The sequence below is a fragment of the Sylvia atricapilla genome, chromosome 1 (genome assembly GCF_009819655.1).
Source record: "Sylvia atricapilla isolate bSylAtr1 chromosome 1, bSylAtr1.pri, whole genome shotgun sequence".
Taxonomy (NCBI): Eukaryota; Metazoa; Chordata; class Aves; order Passeriformes; family Sylviidae; genus Sylvia; species Sylvia atricapilla.
The window spans coordinates 62,361,946-62,378,671 of NC_089140.1; the positions used below are offsets into that span (position 1 = coordinate 62,361,946).

The 16,726-nt window shown below is 43.5% G+C and overlaps 1 protein-coding gene across 1 annotated transcript; it reads left to right on the forward strand.

The window, feature by feature from the left end:
- Positions 1-1,742, forward strand: NHLRC1 (NHL repeat containing E3 ubiquitin protein ligase 1). Its single transcript, XM_066324070.1, has one exon. The coding sequence runs from the start codon at positions 16-18 to the stop codon at positions 1,171-1,173; it is 1,158 nt and encodes a 385-aa protein (XP_066180167.1). The 5' UTR covers positions 1-15; the 3' UTR covers positions 1,174-1,742.
- Positions 1,743-16,726: the final 14,984 nt, after the last annotated feature.

The following is a 16,726-nucleotide window of genomic DNA, read 5'->3' on the forward strand; positions in this document are numbered from 1 at the left end:
CCTCCTCGGGCGGGGATGGCGGCGGAGGACGAGGCGGAGCTGAGCCTGCTGGAGTGCCGGGTGTGCTTCGAGCCGTACGGCCCCGACGGGGAGCGGCGGCCGCTCAACCTGCCCTGCGGGCACGTCCTCTGCCGGGGCTGCGTGGGGGCCCTGGCCGGCGCCGAGCGGCAGAGGCTGGAGTGTCCCTTCTGCCGGCGGCTCTGCGGCCCCGCCGAGACCAGCGACTGCCGCCCGCTGCTGCAGCTGCTGGAGCTCCTGGGCCCCGCCGGCGGCCGCCTCGCCTCGGGCCTGGGCAGGAGCGGCGGAGAGGCGGCGGCGGCCCCCGCGGGGCTCGGGCTGCGGCTGTGCCTGGGGGGCTGGGGGTCTCTGGTGAACCCCACCGGGGTGGCGGCCTGCCCCGGGTCGGGCCGCCTGGCAGTGGCACACGACGGCAAGAAGAGGATCCACGTCTTCGGGCCGAGCGGGGTCTGCCTGCGGCGGTTCGGGGAGCGGGGGGACGCGGGCAATGACATCAAGTATCCGCTCGATGTGACGGTCACGTCGGACGGGCACGTGGTGGTCACCGACGGCGGGGACTGCTCCGTGAAGGCCTTCGATTTGGAGGGAAGGGGGCTCCTGGCTGTCCGGGAAGGCTTCTGTCTGCCGTGGGGCTTGGATGCCACCCCTAAGAACGAAGTAATCCTGACCGACTCGGAGGCGGGCGCGCTGTACCGCTTGGCGGCCGACTTCCGACGGGGGGAATTGAAGCAGTGTCAGATGATCCGGGCCCGCCTGGTCAGCCCCAGAGCGGTTGCGGTCTGCCCGACCTCGGGCGCTGTCGCGGTCATAGAGCACCTGAAAGCTCGAGGGCCGGGCAAGGGCAGCACCCGCCTGACGATATTCAGCGCGGAGATGGATCTCATCGGCCAGATGGACAGCTTCGGTCTGAACCTGGTTTTCCCCTCCAGAATACATGCTACCGCTGTGGCCTTTGACAAAGAAGGTCGTGTTATAGTAACGGATGTTTGTAGCCAGGCTGTCGTATGCTTAGGGAAACCTGAGGAATTCCCAGTCTTTAATCCTCTAATCAGCCACGGGCTATCTTATCCTGTTGGACTGACTTACACGGCAAACAATTCCCTCGTCGTTCTAGACAGCGGTGATCATTCAATAAAAGTATATAGCTCTACCTGAGTGGGCTTAGATGCTTGCGGCTGCAGGGTCAAGCTGCTTCTGGCCATAAAGCATGTGGAGTTCTGGAGTTTGTAGGAGTGGAGGGAGGAGGAGGTTTTGGGGGCTTTGAGTGAAATCAGCCTCTGACCAGCACGCCGTGCTCCCTGCAAAACTTATATCCACGTCTCTTGCCTACCTGTGGGAGAGGACCTGGCTGTTGCTGCCTGTAGCCAACAACAAAACGGCCAAACAAATAATTTGGCATTTTAAAACTATTCCATACCTTGACAACCAAGTGGTTTTGGTTCTTTTTAACAAGTAATCGAAGACCAGCACCTGTGAAAGTAATGCATCATTTATTTTTATTTACATTTCCCAGCACATAGTTTTCACTATGCTTAATTAAGTATAGATACACTCCTGACAGAACTGTTTCCAGGAATTGTGCACAGGGAAGGAGATTGCCTTGACAGAATGATAAGAGAATTGGACGCATCTATTCAAGGTTGCATAAATCCAGCTAAAATAATTGTGATGGAGGAGCTGCCACTGATGAGTGAGTTATAAGAAGTGAAATCATATTAAAAGTTTTTGTTAGGTTTTTTTTTTTTTGCTGTACCAGGAAAATGCATTTCGGGGGGACTCTTTTCTCTGCTAGTTTATTCTCACCTTTGTTAAGGTTGGGCTGGAGCACTTTGTCTTCCTCTAAAATGCCCAAGTCTGTGTCTTTACCTAGAGATAATCTGGTGTGTGTTTACACAGTGTGGGCTGCTTTGCCTAAAAGCCTCTTGAAGTATTCACGTTTAGACCACAAATGCTCCTGCATATGTAAATTTGAGTTGGCTGTGCTGCTAACACAGCTACATGTAGGAGGTTTCCAGCACTGCCGGCCCCTGTTTTGTCATTAATATGGTGCTTTTGCACTCCAAACTCCAGGATTCCACTGCAAATTCAAATGTTAGTGAGAAGCAAGCTACATTCTTTTTCCTAACTTCCAAATGAGATTTTGTTGATTGTGAACACACAGGAGATTTACATCAGTTTATATTCTCTTGTTTTACTCACAATAATATTATATTCTCACAGTTTATTGTGGACACAAGTAATTTTGCCTTATTACATAGTGGAAATTGTGACTTATTTTGAGAAGGATTTAATACCCCCACTAGAAGTCACTCCTGCATTTTTAGGCATTTATCTGCTGCTAAAATGATTACTTAGATGGTTCAGCATTGCAATGAAGTTAGATATAAATGTAAATGCTACCCGAGGTAGAGATGAGTAAGTTAAAATGGAATAAAACTTTGGGGGTAATTTCTTTTTAGTAATTGAAATCATTAATATTAACTAATGTAATTTGGAGTTCACAGGCAATCTATCAGCAATTTTTTTATCTGGCTTTTGGTCTGACTTCAGGGCATTTAATAACTGCATGTGTTACAGCACCAGTGATTTACCAAATACTTGCACTAAATTGGAGCAGTCTAGCCCTCTAATTCAGCCATGTGTTAATCTCTGTCGTGTCAACATTTATATAAACAAGTCTGTTAATTGCAGCTATTTATAAAGGTTAATTGAACACTGGCCTGCCAATAAAGTGTGATTTGCTCTACTCCTATATTTTAGTAATTTAGTGATAATTCCTCATAACTTTTCCTCATGTGTTTTGTTGTTACAACACCATTTCTGTATTGCAGTTGTCCTCTACATGGTTTCTTCTGTTTGGCGATATCCTGCAGAAGCTGTTGTAGGGCCATTTTTTGCTATTGAAAATTATGTGGATGTGCACAGTTGGTATTTTTCCACCTTCTCTACTGCCTGACCAAACAGTAAGTGCCTTTGGAAGAACCAGAAGTCCTCCTTGGTTGTTCTGCAATACAAGCTGAATGGCCCTGAGCAGGAGCCCAGCTGGACATTTACTCAGAGAAGCAGACCCTTGGATTATGTATTCCATTCTAGATGCCAAGGAGACGCCTGCCTTTGATAGAACCAATTAGATAACACTTCCTTTGGGGAACTGCTCTGTGTCAAAATGCATGGTATGCCATCAATGCTGTATCCATACATAATTAATACTTTGTCACAGTAATACTTCCTCTGAACCTTGGGCTGTGAGCTTTCATCTTCTCAAATCTTTGTGTGCACCAGGAGCCTGCTTTTACTACAAAATTCGTGGATGGGCAAATTTCCTAGGACCTACTGCCATGTAGGCAACTTTCCAGCAGTTGAAATGCTGATTTTTAAACATTTGACCCATACTGTTTTACAATCTACAGAAACTCCCATTGTTGCCCAATCTGTTTCCGTCTCCTTTGGTGACTAGAAATCACTTGATTTTTGGGTTTGTAAGCAAAATAAACTTTGGGACTTATTCTACCTGATAGATTTTTTTTTTCTGTGTGCCATCTCCTGCAGTCTCTGCTTTACCTACTTACTGAAAGCAAATCTAAACTTCTTCTGTGAACAATGCAACTGTTCTCTTTTTACCCTACAGCTTGGTGATTAGTGCTGTACAACACTGCATCAAAGGAACCATTACATTCTGCCTTAATTAATTTGATGCAGGTGCCTTAACTGCCTTAATGAACTGTATAAAACCAAGTATTAAAAATTTTGAGTTCTTCAATGTGTAGGGGAAAATGCAGCAGTAAAGCTGAAATCTTCCTTTTGACACAAAATCTTGTGGTCTGAGAGAGGGATGGCAAATATTGAAAGGCCCCTGCTCGAACTGATTCCTTAGGTTTGGGGTCTGACTGGTTGTGCTTGGAATGGGGATAACTAGATATGTGCTTACCTTTGGAAAAGAGTGGTGGCCATTCCATTCAGAAAGAAACATAGGACTGTGTCTAGTGCCTTCAGTGACCATTACTGTTGAGTTGGGGTTTTTTTATATCCACCACTTTTGCATAACTCTCTGCACCTCATGCTCTAGCCATTGGATTAAAACCAAATAAACATAATGGACAGTATTCCTTTAATGTTATGTCTTCAGCCCCTAGTGGAGATTGCTATGTCTGTTGTGCACACACACACACAGTGCAATTCCTATTTGGTTTATTTTTAAGCATTGATCTAAGGTTGCATATAAATAGATCAGGATATGTTTACAGTGTTAAGGAATTAAAGGAGTCAGAGGAGTTTCAGAAATGCATATTGAGATGATGTTCTGTAACATAAATATTTTCTGTTTTGCTTGTGAAGAAAATAGTTTTAGATAAAGATTTTTTTTTTCATATTGATGAATAAGGGAGAAAGGGTGAAAAAAAAGTAAAGTTTATTTTATTTTGGCCATTGTCCATTTGAGCACCTGTCCCTTCCCTCCAGTCACATTGCTGTGCACATCAGTTTGATCTTTATATTTTCCCAAAGCATGGATGTAACATCACTGCAGCACTTTTTAACATGACTGATTTCATGGGAAGAGAGTATCTCTTGTAATGTCCAGGCCCCAAACCACTAAGAATTTTACAGAGCAGGTCTATCAGGAAGATAGTCTTGAATATAGTAGACCTTTCAATTCTGGAAGAGTTGATGGAGGTCAAAAAGCAGCTTCCTTCCCTGAGACCATGGGTCACAATGCTGTTGCATCCTGCACAGGAGGAATTTATTTTCTTTTCTTTCTCTGCAGTGTCTGGTTTTTTTTTTCCTCTGACTCTTCTCCAAGGCTCATCTTACAGTTTACATGTCACCTGTGAGTCTTGGCTTAACTCCACAGGAGCAAAGCAAAAATATACATATTTTTCAAGTGAGTTCTAAACCTTGCTCTTCATTCAGACATCTCAGGAGAGCTGACAGATCTGCCGGAGAATGGCAAGCGCTTCTTTGATACTGCTACATAAACATCCAGGCTTTCTCTTAATGTCCCTCCTTTGTGTAACATGTCTCACTCTCCTGGACAGCTTCAAAGCTCTCTAATACTGGAGAGGTTCTCAGGGAGCAGATGATGCATTGCACTTACACCTTTTTCTCACACTGGTGCTTTCCAAGAGATTTACTGATATTCCTGAACTTGGCGCTGCAACCTCTCTGTGAGGCAAACACAGCACAAATGTCTTGGCCCTGCAGCTGCTGACAAGAGCTGAGAATCAAGGGAAGCTTTTGGCAGACTTCAGGCTAGATCTCAGAGTTCCCATTACAAGGTTACCTTAATAAAGCAGGGAGAGTCTGTGTTTAATTACCCTTTTGTCTAGGAGGTGCCTTCCTGATTTTGAAAGAAGTTTTGACACTACACTGATAATCTTTTTGTTACCAATTCCTTTGGTGTTTCCTACAAATCATGGAAATTAATACTTTTCCAAACTGCAGTGTATTCCTTCCAGATAATTGCTTCCAGTGTGCTCCACAACAGTGTATGGTTTCAGTTTTGAAATGTTCAAATTTCACATTGAGGATAGAAAGGAGGAGAGGAGATGAACTCTGAAAAGGAGAAAAAAATTAGTGAAAGGTGTCTGTGGCTTAAGCAGAGGGTGAACTCCACCAAGGCAGAGCACAGAGCACACCCATCATTCCAGTCAAGGGAATGCATTCTTAAGAGGTGAAGCATTTCAGCCTGGAAAATGGACAAGATGGTAAGGACTACTGCCTTTTGATTAGTGTTTACCTCTGGCAGAGGAATAACCTGCATTTGAACAGATTTTCCAGCTACAATTTGACACTTTTCAGGCGGCAGTCATTAGGAGAGCTATCAGTTAGTGTTAGTTTGTAGCAAAAATCGGGGGTGGGGGGAGGATGAAGATTTGGAGCAAACTAGGCATTTTTGGGAAGTATACTCCCTATAATTGAATTAATACATATGTAGCATTTTGCTAAAGATCCCTCTTAAGGTAGACAAATTTTCTTCTTTGTTCACAGGTGAGCACTATATGGGCAGAGAGTTGAGATGAGACAACATATCTTGCTTTCATGGAATATATTGTTTTTTTTAAATTGGGAAACTATTGCTTGTCACAAGATTCTGTAAAACATTGTAAATACTTTAAATATAGTTATGTGCCTTGTAATGAATAAAGGGTAGGCAATTTAAAGCAAGACATAAAATTAGACTTCCAAAATTATAGTGCAGAAAAAGAGATAATTTAATTTGAGAAAACTCTGAAGATACTAAGAAAACCAACCAACCAAAAGTAAAAAAAAAAAAAAAAAAAGAAAAAAAAAATTTATCAAAGCTTGCTTATGAAACTTCTAGTACAAAAAAAGATCTTGAAAGAACTATACATCTACATAATCACAGGAGGTAACTTTTACTGGGAATTTTTCCATACATAAATAGATGAAAGGTAAAACCCATGTGATGCTCACCTAGCATGATTTCATTAATAATATGGACTATGGAATTAACCAGTATTAACGAGTATTTAGTAACTACTGACCTGTACCAAAAGTAAGAAACAAAGAACAATTGTGTCTTTTACTATCATAGACTAAGGTACTACCATGAGAAGAAATATAATGTCATTAAAATATGCTTTATAAGAAATCTAGCAAAAGGAGTCAGACATATTAAGTATTAAAAATATATAATCACTTTAATATGAAAAGGATGTGCCTGGCTCCCTTATCTGTCATTGTCCTTAATTAGGTAGGAAATAGGGCTCTTCAGTGAGTTCTCTGCCAGCTTCCCCTCAACTTACAGCATGATATTATGGAGCCAGAAGTATTTAAAGTACGTGTATTAGTTTTTTCTATTCCTAATATTACTTGAACTGACTTGTTTGAGTTGAGGCTTGCTCTGTCATGAGTAGTTTATCTGTGCAGTCATGAGTAGTGCAAATGGAATTGTCCACATAAATAAATGCTGCAGGACTGGGCTTGAAGTCAGGGAGATTCAGGCTAGTGCAGAGGTTTGCCTTGGAGAAATCTTTGCAGCAGACTTTATGATGACAATTTCTGGGAATGCTGATTTGGGGTTTTATGTGCTGAAAGTCCTGTGCATGTTTAGAATATATTATAAGCAATTATGACTTTCAGCATCAGAAATCCTGTGTGAAAGAAATTTATTGTAATAGTTTAGGTTTTTTTTTATTTCTTCTTTCAAAATATACTGAACCCTTGCTTGGTTCCTAACAGTCCTTTGGACAAAGTGGATCAGTACCACATTTCCCTTTTGGCAAGTGCAGTTGCTCAGTAACCAGCGAGCTGGGGCAAGACCCACTCTGGACTGGCTTCAGTGGAGACCTTATACCTGATCATGTCTTGCAGATCCTACAGAGGAGGTTTTTAGTCTTAGCCAACAGGTTAGAAAAGTTATGGTGTTTATACCATAGCAGAGATGACACTGTAGGTTCTGGTCCCAAGACTGAGTGAAAAGATTTCTAAGTCTGCAGGGTAGTTAGACACTTTTAGTTTTATTTTGCAAGAAGAATTTGCAACAAGAATTGCTGCCTTTTCCAGACCAAATTAAAAGTGCACCATTTCTTCCCTAGTATGGCAAAGTGAAATTGAAGTTACCCCAGGCCCAGCATTAGAGCACTTTGTAACTTATTTTGTGATGTTCATAAAGTTGTTCAGTACTTGGATGGTGTTATCATTAAATTGCAGGTGATACTATATTTCACATATTTCCAATGTGTCAGTGTTACTGAGATTAAAAAAAAACAACAAAAAACAAAAGAAAACCAAAAAAAAAAAAAACAACCCCAAAACCCAAACCACTTAGAAAAGTGTACCTTGAAGGCAGAAGTAAATCTTGTCTTTCTTGTATCTCTCTCACTGGAGAAATAAAAGCCATGCAACTGAATTATTATCAGACATCTATATCAAGTGATGGACTTTCACCCTTTTGTTTGAGTTGACTTAAACCTCAAGTCAGTGTTCTTGATGATAAGGCTAAAGCTTTGACTTCTGAATTTTAATTACATTACTCCTATTTGTGACGTTCTTCTCAGCTGGTTCAGTCCATTCCAGAACTGTGTTTCTCATTAGTTGTTGTTTAGCCAAACTGTGGTGTACATGTGTATCCTCACCACTTTGCTTTCAGAAGAAAGGTTAATTCTCCCAGAGGTTCTGTCCATGTTTTGGTTTTGCTGTGTTTCTTTTCTGAAACAGCCTTTCATCTTTGCTGTCAGATTAAAGGGAGGAAACCTCAGATCACAATATGAATGGTGGGAAAGGACCTAAGTCATTCAGGGAATGCCTTTGGGAGACAGGCAATGCAAGCTTTATTATTTAGAAGAGGGTGAAGGACTGTACAATTCAAGCTATGTGTGGACTAACAGTTTTAGCAATCCTTCTACTCCAGCTCCTCCTGTGCAGCTCCATCTGTAATAGTGACTGTGGGAAAAATTAAATCAGAAGTCACTGACTTGAAAATTCACTGGTTTGTTGGTTTTCTTCAGTTCTCTGCAACAGCAGCATGCTGGTCCCAGTGATCATGACCCTGTATTGGATTTTTTGGGTGACTGCTATAACTGGTCTGAGTTTTCATATCAAATGCTGGTGTAGGCAACTTACAAGGAGTTTGGAAGCTTCCATAGGCCATCTGTTCCTCAATTTATATTTTTACCTGCAAAGAGCAAGCCTTTTGTCATATGTTAAAAAAAGATAGAACTTGAAGTGACATGACAACAAATGATACCCAGTGGTTGCACTCTTTGATAGTCTTCAATAGAAAAATGGGAGTATGATCTGTTGCTGATAATTTTGGTGGTGGTGGTAGTTATGAGATTATTATTTTTGGTATGTTTTCTTCAGACTGGAGAGAACTGGGAGGAGAAGTGATGGCGTGTTTTGTTTTCTAAATAGAAGATCATAAGTCTTATTATGCACCTTAATAAGCACCTTCAGCACTTGTTTCTACCTTCTTCAGGAACTGATGAAACCTGCTCAACTTAATGCGAGTCTTCCTGATGACTTCAATAGACAGCAGATAGATCCAGGGTCGGTGCCAAGCTGACTTCCATATGTTTTAACAAACACAATTCACCTCTTCTCTCAAGGCTTTGCCTCACTCAGCTTCCTTACTTTGCTGACGTGCCAGCATGTACTGTTGTCCCTTCTAATCTCTTTCAAGCTTCTTTCCTTCTCCAGACTTTACAAAGATAACACGTTTGGCTACAGTGCTTATTTGCAGGCATCGCTAAAAAGTAATTGCGTAAGGAGAAATTTTGGCTTGGCCAGCATGGTTAACAGCTCAGCTTACTTAGTAAGCAAGCTTGCTGGATGTACTCCTCCCTCCCCACCCTCCTCTTCTTCCCAGGGGCAGGGCCCCAGCTCCAAGTCTCTCCCATGGTAGCCAGCAAAGTTCAGCTTCTCTCTCGAAGCAGAAAGTAAGCTGATAAAGGGACTGTGACTAAGTGCAGAAGGGTTAACAGGAAAGCTGCTCTTTTGTTCTGAGAGGCTGCTGCCACTACTCAGGCTGTTTATACTTACAGCTTTCCCACTCATCCCTATTGAGTATAAGGCTCACCTCTGAAGACAGAGTCTGAGTGCTGCTGTGTGTTTGACAGAGTGCATGTAGTATCTGTTTGCCAGCTGAAGACACTTGAAGGCTTCAGACTCACTTCTACCTGTGGAAAGGCAAACACCTGCACTTAGCAAATACATAATTAGTGATGCTCTGGACAGTGTTTGTGAGCCAACTCCCTGCAGTTGGCACAAGTGCCTTAATCTCAATTTGGGACTTGCAGTCACAAGAGAACTGCATGGATATGCTGGAGTGATGCTTGCATACCAGACATTCCTAATCATAAAGATGAAGAGGGGCGAGAGTTTTCTGGGTAGGGGAATAATGGCAGGGTTGTCCTTTCCTTCAGTTCACTGGGGCCTGCCTGATTTAAATTGTAAATAACTTCACCAACTGTGGCACTTTGTTTTTTTTCTTAGGCAAAGCATCTGATTTCTACTAATACATAGCAGAAAATTGAAAGATTAAAAAAAGGGAAATCTCTATTAATTTAACATCAATCCCTTTTCATAATTTAATAGTTCTATTAACCACAGATAGGTGATGTCAGTTCCTTTGGGACCTTGTGATCTTACTTTTTAAGAGTACAAAACTGTTTCCTTTCCCTTCCCTTTCCACTACCATAAAATATTATCATCACCATGGTGTTTAAAGACTGTATAGTGGCACATGTCTGGTAGGGTCAGCAGGAAAGGTACTCTGCCATCACGTCACCTAACCCAATCAAGCTCACCCTTAAAATTAGCTTAATTTAGTCCTAGTCCTCTGGTCTTCTGTGTAAAAGCCATTCATTCCTCTGGGAATACAAGTCAATTCATTTCCAGCCTGAGACAGAAACACAGAAGGATTGAGGCTGGCAGGGACCTTTGGAGCCCATCTGGTCTGACTCCCCTTCCCAAGCAGGGGCCACCTGGTTGCACAGGACCATGTCCAGATGGCTTTTGAGTATCACTAAGGGTAAAGCTTCTATAACCTCTGTGGACAACTTGTGCCAGTAGCCAGTCACCTTCACAGTGAAGAAGTGTTTCCCAATGTTCAGAGGGAACCTCCCATGTTTCAGTGCATGCCCATCGCCTCCTGGCCTGTCACTGTGCACCACTGAAGAGAGCATGGCTCCCTCTTCTTTGCATTGCCCCTTCAGATGTATCTATACATTGATAAGATTGCTCCCTTTGAGTCTTCTCCATGCTAAATAGGCCCAGTTGTCTCAGTCCTCCTTCTTAGGAGATGCTCCAGACCTTTAATCATCTTTGTGCCCCTTCACTGGACTGTCTCCCTTATGTCCATGTCCCTCTTGTACTGGGGAGTCCTGAACTGGACACAGCATTCCAGGTGTGGCTCACCAGGGCTGGGTTAGGATCACCTCCCCTGACCTGTTGGCAGTGCTTCTCCTAATGCAACCCAAAATAAAAGGTCTGTATAGATGAGAGTTTACATCCATTTGTTCTGGTCCTAGTGTTTTTCCTGGAACTTCAGTAACACTATGCTTTTGACTGGCCTGAAAGAAAGCATAAACAGCCATATCCCTTCTCAGTCTTTATTTTGCTAGACTAAACAAACGGAACTTTTTTAGTCTGCTCTTCTTTGATAATATTCACCATTCCATAGTCCTCCCAGTAACCCTTTAATGGGTTGGTTCTGTTTTGAACTCCCCTTCCTAAATGCTGTACTGAATTTTCTAGGTGGAATCTCAGCCATGCTTTTTACCATGTCATCTGTACCTCTTCTTTCACTGTAGGAAATAACTGAAGTGGTAACTGAACTACATAGGTTTTCTTTCAGGTACTAACTGGCTGAGTCCAGGTTGAAAACACACAGCCCTGCTCACCCTGGTATAAACAAATTTAGGAAGATTTTTGAGTTGGGGGTGGAGTGTTTCCTGAAGAGAAAAAGGGATGGCATACAGATAATTAACATCAATAGCAACAAAAATATAAATAAAGCCATCATTTCTTTCCTAGACAACTAAGGAATGTGAGCTACAGCTGTCAGAGAAAGACACAACTTGCTCATATCTGAGGTTACAGTTGCAGGGATGTTAAATTCCCTGCCATAACCAAATCCATCCTAAGACAGTAAGGTTCAGTTTGGATTCAGTAAAAGCTTTAGTCACACTTTCAGAGTGTAGGGAAATGTATCTGAGCAATATAAAGAAATTTTCTTTACTTCCCATCAGTTTCTTTGCTATAGCTGCATTACTCTGCTTCCAATGTAATTTATTTCTATTAATAGGATTTCTCATCTGTAGGTAGTAATGACTATTAAAGTTCCCACAGTAATTTGAAACTATTTCTCTGTTCTAAGTCATAGGAGACGGGAAACAGAGCTCCCTGCTCCCTCTTCTTCAGTAGTGCAGCAAAGAGATTGTCCTCTGCAGAATGGTCATGGAGTTAAATGTAGCTAAATTAAGCAGCTCCTCTTACAGGTGGGATAGCGTCATTTACTGTGCTGATCTTGGGATGAAGTTTACAAAAGCCTATTGCAATATTGTATCAGAGGCAGGGAGAAAACATCTGATTTTATCAGTGAAATTGCATGCGATATTTTTCCCCCCCACAGCAAGGAATGTTTCAGCTTGATGGAGATGCGACTGCACCTGTCTTGGGGACATTCATCTGTTCTAATTGCTCATCTCCGATCCCAATGTGAGATCTACTGTGGAGGAGCCAGGGTGAGCACAGAGGCAGAGCTAGGGTCTAGCAGAGGTCATCACCCCAGTGAGGTAAAACCAATCAGGTAAGTCAAAACATTTGCAAATTAGCCTGTAAGAACAGATTTAGTCTGTTCATCACAGAACGCCAACTCTGTTCAGAGCTGAGGTAGGTTTAAATTGCAGTGCCTGTTCAAAGCTCCATACCTTGTGTAGCTTTGAGCAGCACCTGTCAGGCAGGGTAATCTTTAGGTGCATATGTTCTGCATTTGTTCTTAATGCTGGCAGTTCAAACTGCTTCATTTTTTTCTGAGTGTCAGAAGAGCATTTGTCACTGCAGCCCCTTTCTGGGCCCAGAGTGTTGCCATAAATATAGAGGACAACTTTCATGCCTCCTGCACAGCTTTAGAGACAGTCAAAACAGATCTTTGATAAGACAGAAGTGGCAACCATCCAGCCTGACTAATGTCCAGCTTGGATTTGGAGCAAGAAGGAAGAGGAAAAGCAGCCTGAAAAGTGCCCTCAGACAGGTCACTGGCTAAATTCCTGCCCTCACACTCCTTTGTAAATTCCTTGCATGTGTCCAGCAGGGTTACTTGCAAAACCTAGTGATGTGTGACAGAAATTTGGTTCCTGGTGTGCAGTTATGGGCAGACATTTGCTTCCCCAGGTGCTCTTCAAATACATCCTAATTAATGAAGAATTCAAGTCTGTCTACATAACAGGACACTCATTTGTGTCCTGTCACAAATACAGTCATATTTTACCCCACCCCTCCAACATGAACTATTTCTCTCTTCCATAATGACCATGTCTCCTTCCTATGTGCTAAATGCTATCTTTAAAAAAATGCATGAATTATTAGACATTTTTCATTTTCAACAACATAAAAAGTGAATGATTTATGAATTATTTGGTTAGAGCTATGGTTTCTTCCTGGTTTTTTTTTTCCTAAATTAAGTGTAATGTATTAGATTACTAACCTTAAAAATATCTGTTGGTTTTATAATACAGTGTTTGTTCATTTTTCCTCTTTCTGACTGGATGATGCTGTAATGTGTTTGGGTTAAAAATAGAGGTTTTTTTCTCTGTTTATTCAAATTTTAAAAATACTTAGTAAAATTTTGGAAACACAAAACTCTTATTTTGGCCAGTCTTATAAAATACACTCCTTGGGTTAAATTTAGTAGTAAAAAACCTTCATTGTAAGCATCCCTTGGATTTCAGGTGCTATAGAATTAAACACTTTGTCTTTCTTTTATCACTTTCAACACCAAAAGAATAGCGCTGCTTCCCCATGCTCTCACCGCTGTCAGATCCTCCTCCTCTCTGGCTCCTGTGACACAAGATGAAGTTGGATGTGCCAGTGACAGCATGCATCAGTCAGGCACAGTAAGGTATGTGCTGGGCATGCTGCTGACAAGATGGATATTCTTGGCAGGCTCTGTGACATTTCTCCTTGCCCTCTGCTGAAGAAAGGAGGTCACTGGAACACCATGAGGGCTTCAGGCATCAACCTGGATGCACAGCATCACTCCTTCATTTCTATGTCTTGAAGCAGAGCAATTGATCCTCCTGCTCAGGATATATAGGAAGACATGGGCAAATCCCATTGAATCCCATTACCTATGTTATGCCTTGGGAAGATGAGGAGCATTTGAACCTTCCCACCAAACCAAAGAAGGAGCAATGGGGTTTTTTTATGCTCTTTGCTGAACTATGGATCAATGGGCAAATGTACAGAAATGTTCTAAGGCAAGGAAGAAGAATGAAACTGATGAAAAACAAGAAACAGACAAAGATTAAATCCTGGCCCTATTAAAGCTCAAAAATTCCTGTTGACTGCAGTATTACAGAGTCAGAATAAAATAGAGGGTGGAGAAAAACAGGGAGAGGAAATCAGGGAAGGACGGCTCCAGATGATTTTATCCCCTTGTTTCCATCTGAGTTCCCCTCACCCACCATCAGTCTTCACTTTCTCCAGCTCTCTTTTCTCATGGCTGAAGCAGTAAGCTGTTATTTCTCATCTGGTATCTCCCATCCATCCATCAGCATGTCTGGGATGGCTGGCAGCTAATTCCAATGGGTGAGTGACCCATCAGTATCCCTTGCCAGTTCCCACGAGGCATGTAAACTGATCAAGCTAACAAATTCTGACAGGTGAGAGACATTCATCCTCAGTGGCTACCGGTAGCAAAGACAGAGATGTAAAGGGTTCCATATGGTATACAATGGGGAGATACAATGCCAGAAGAGAAATGTCTCATCAGCCTGAATTCATAGATTGTTCTTTGATCTACCCAATGATCTCAGGGGGCCTCTAAAACATGACCCTCTTCCTGTTCTGCCTTAATGGCAAAAGTTTAGGGGAGAGCACAAATTCATTCTACTAGAAGCGTGCTGCCCAACAGGTGTGGTCAGGTCATGGTACAAGTGTTGCCAAAAGCCTGTCTCAAGCAGGCAGAAAAACCAGGGGAAACCAAGACAACATTTTTGGCAGCCATTTCTCAATGTGAATGAAAGAGTAAAAATCCCTTTCTCAACTACCTAACACTAGAATAAACCAGAATTTCACAAGAAATGAACAGTTACAGCTGTGTTAGAATAAACTAAGTTGCATCTGCCTTTTCAAACAGTTTTGCATGGCCGGCTTTCTGTACCTGCAAATGGTGGAATATAACTCACAAGCCTCTACCAGACATTCATAAAAATTTCTTCCCAAGACTCTTCCCACAGCCAAAATCATAGTCAATCTCATAAAGGCTCCCTTTAATTTCTCTTCAGCTAATATAATTGTTTTTATGTAATCTTGCAATGATGTAGTTTTTCCACTAAGAGGTGGAAAATGGAGACGGAAGGGAGTATTTTCCCTTCCATCTGTTGGCTGTCTCCTCTTTCCCAGCAGTGTCCAAATTTCACAGAACAACTCCCTTTTTGCACAGCCATTTCAGACCTCATGCCTTGTCTTGAGCCAGCGCTTGCTTTGATCTGGGTTCTTACAGTCTGCAGCAGTAAATAGGATGTCTCATGTCAACATCACTCCTTTTCTTTACTCGTTAGGCCACATGCTTATGATGCATTTCATAATGAACTTCATTCCTTACGCCTCCTTCTACAGGCAAGAAGTCCATGTGGACCAGCTACTTCTGCTGACGTTCTCCAGATGCCTGGCTCTATTTGGTAACCTTTCTCTTTTGCTGTGCTAAGGGCACATCTCGTTTCCTTTCAGCATTCCTACGAGTTGTGACCATTCGGGACAGCCAGGCCTCCTCCAGAAACACTCCTCTCAGTTGCTTTGCAGGGCCCTTCTGGTTGGTGTGCTGGCAGCCAGGAAGGGGTTGATCTTCTAAGCGTCCCTCCATTGTCTCCACCTTTGTTTGGAAGGTCTGCTCTTTCTCAGTACGGCTATCTATTCATCACCAGTTGTTTCACCCATTCTCCCTACAGTGGTTTAGCCCCAGAGTAGACAGAATAATCCCATTTGGGTTTGAGCCTGTTTTCCATAAAGAAAATGTTAGAGACAACGCTGTTTAGCACTGCGATTCCTGCCATTTAGCTGCATCGATAATAAGGATTGATTCTTTGGAAGATATTTCACTGAAGCCAAGGAAACACTTCTGGGGAGAAAAGGCTTTGAAAAGAGGCCTGTTGCATTTTTAACTAGAAATCTTTCATGGCTTTCCCACTGGAAGCTCAGCCATCCTCGGAGGTCTGGGTTGCTGGATAAAACACCACTGTTTGTAATGCTTTCCCCCAGTACTGAACTGGCCACTACCCTGTCCCGCAGCGTTTGGGCTAGCTCTCGTCAGTGGAACACCAGGACAGCGTGAGCGGCCCCGGCACTTCGCAGGTGCCCTTCGTAGCCAAGGTGAGTGCAGGCTGGAGCCCGGGCGGGGCTTCTCGCTCCATCACCTCGAGGTGCTGCGCCGCCTCCAGACCTCCACGCACGTTGCACCCAGATCATTCTGGGTTGTGCATATTTTGTCAAAAAAAATCCCCTGACGCCATAACTTTTTTTTTTTTTTTTTTTTCCATAGCAAATTGTGGCTTTTCCTCTCCTTGCCCCAAGGAAACTTGGTGTACAGTCGGGCAAGGCGGTGTCTCTGCGGTGGCGGCGTACACCCGCACAAGCCACAACAGTGGCTGTCGGGCAGAGCCCGCGGGTGCATCCCACTCCCACACCATCCCACTCCCGCACCACCCCGGCTCCCGCACCATCCCCGCTCCCGCACCATCCCCGGCTCCCGCACCACCCCGCTCCCGCACCATCCCGGCCGCCGCCAGCGCCGCCTTCCCGCGCCGGGCGCACCCCTCCGCGCGTGCTCCCTGGGAAGCGGCGGCTGGCCGAGGATGGGGCGGGGGGACAGGGAGTCTCCCCACGCCCCCGTGCCGAAGGCGCTCGGGTGTTTCCGTCGCTCTCCGGCGCCGCCGCCTTTCCCCGCCCTCTCGCCGCCTGCCTGGGCGCCCCACTCCCGGCGGCGCGGCGGGAGGAGGAGGCGGAAGATGGCGGTGGGGATTGGCAG

Coding starts and splice junctions, on each gene's coding strand:
- NHLRC1 (XM_066324070.1), top strand. CDS start 16: ATGGCGGCGGAGGACGAGGCGGAGCTGAGCCTGCTGGAGTGCCGGGTG.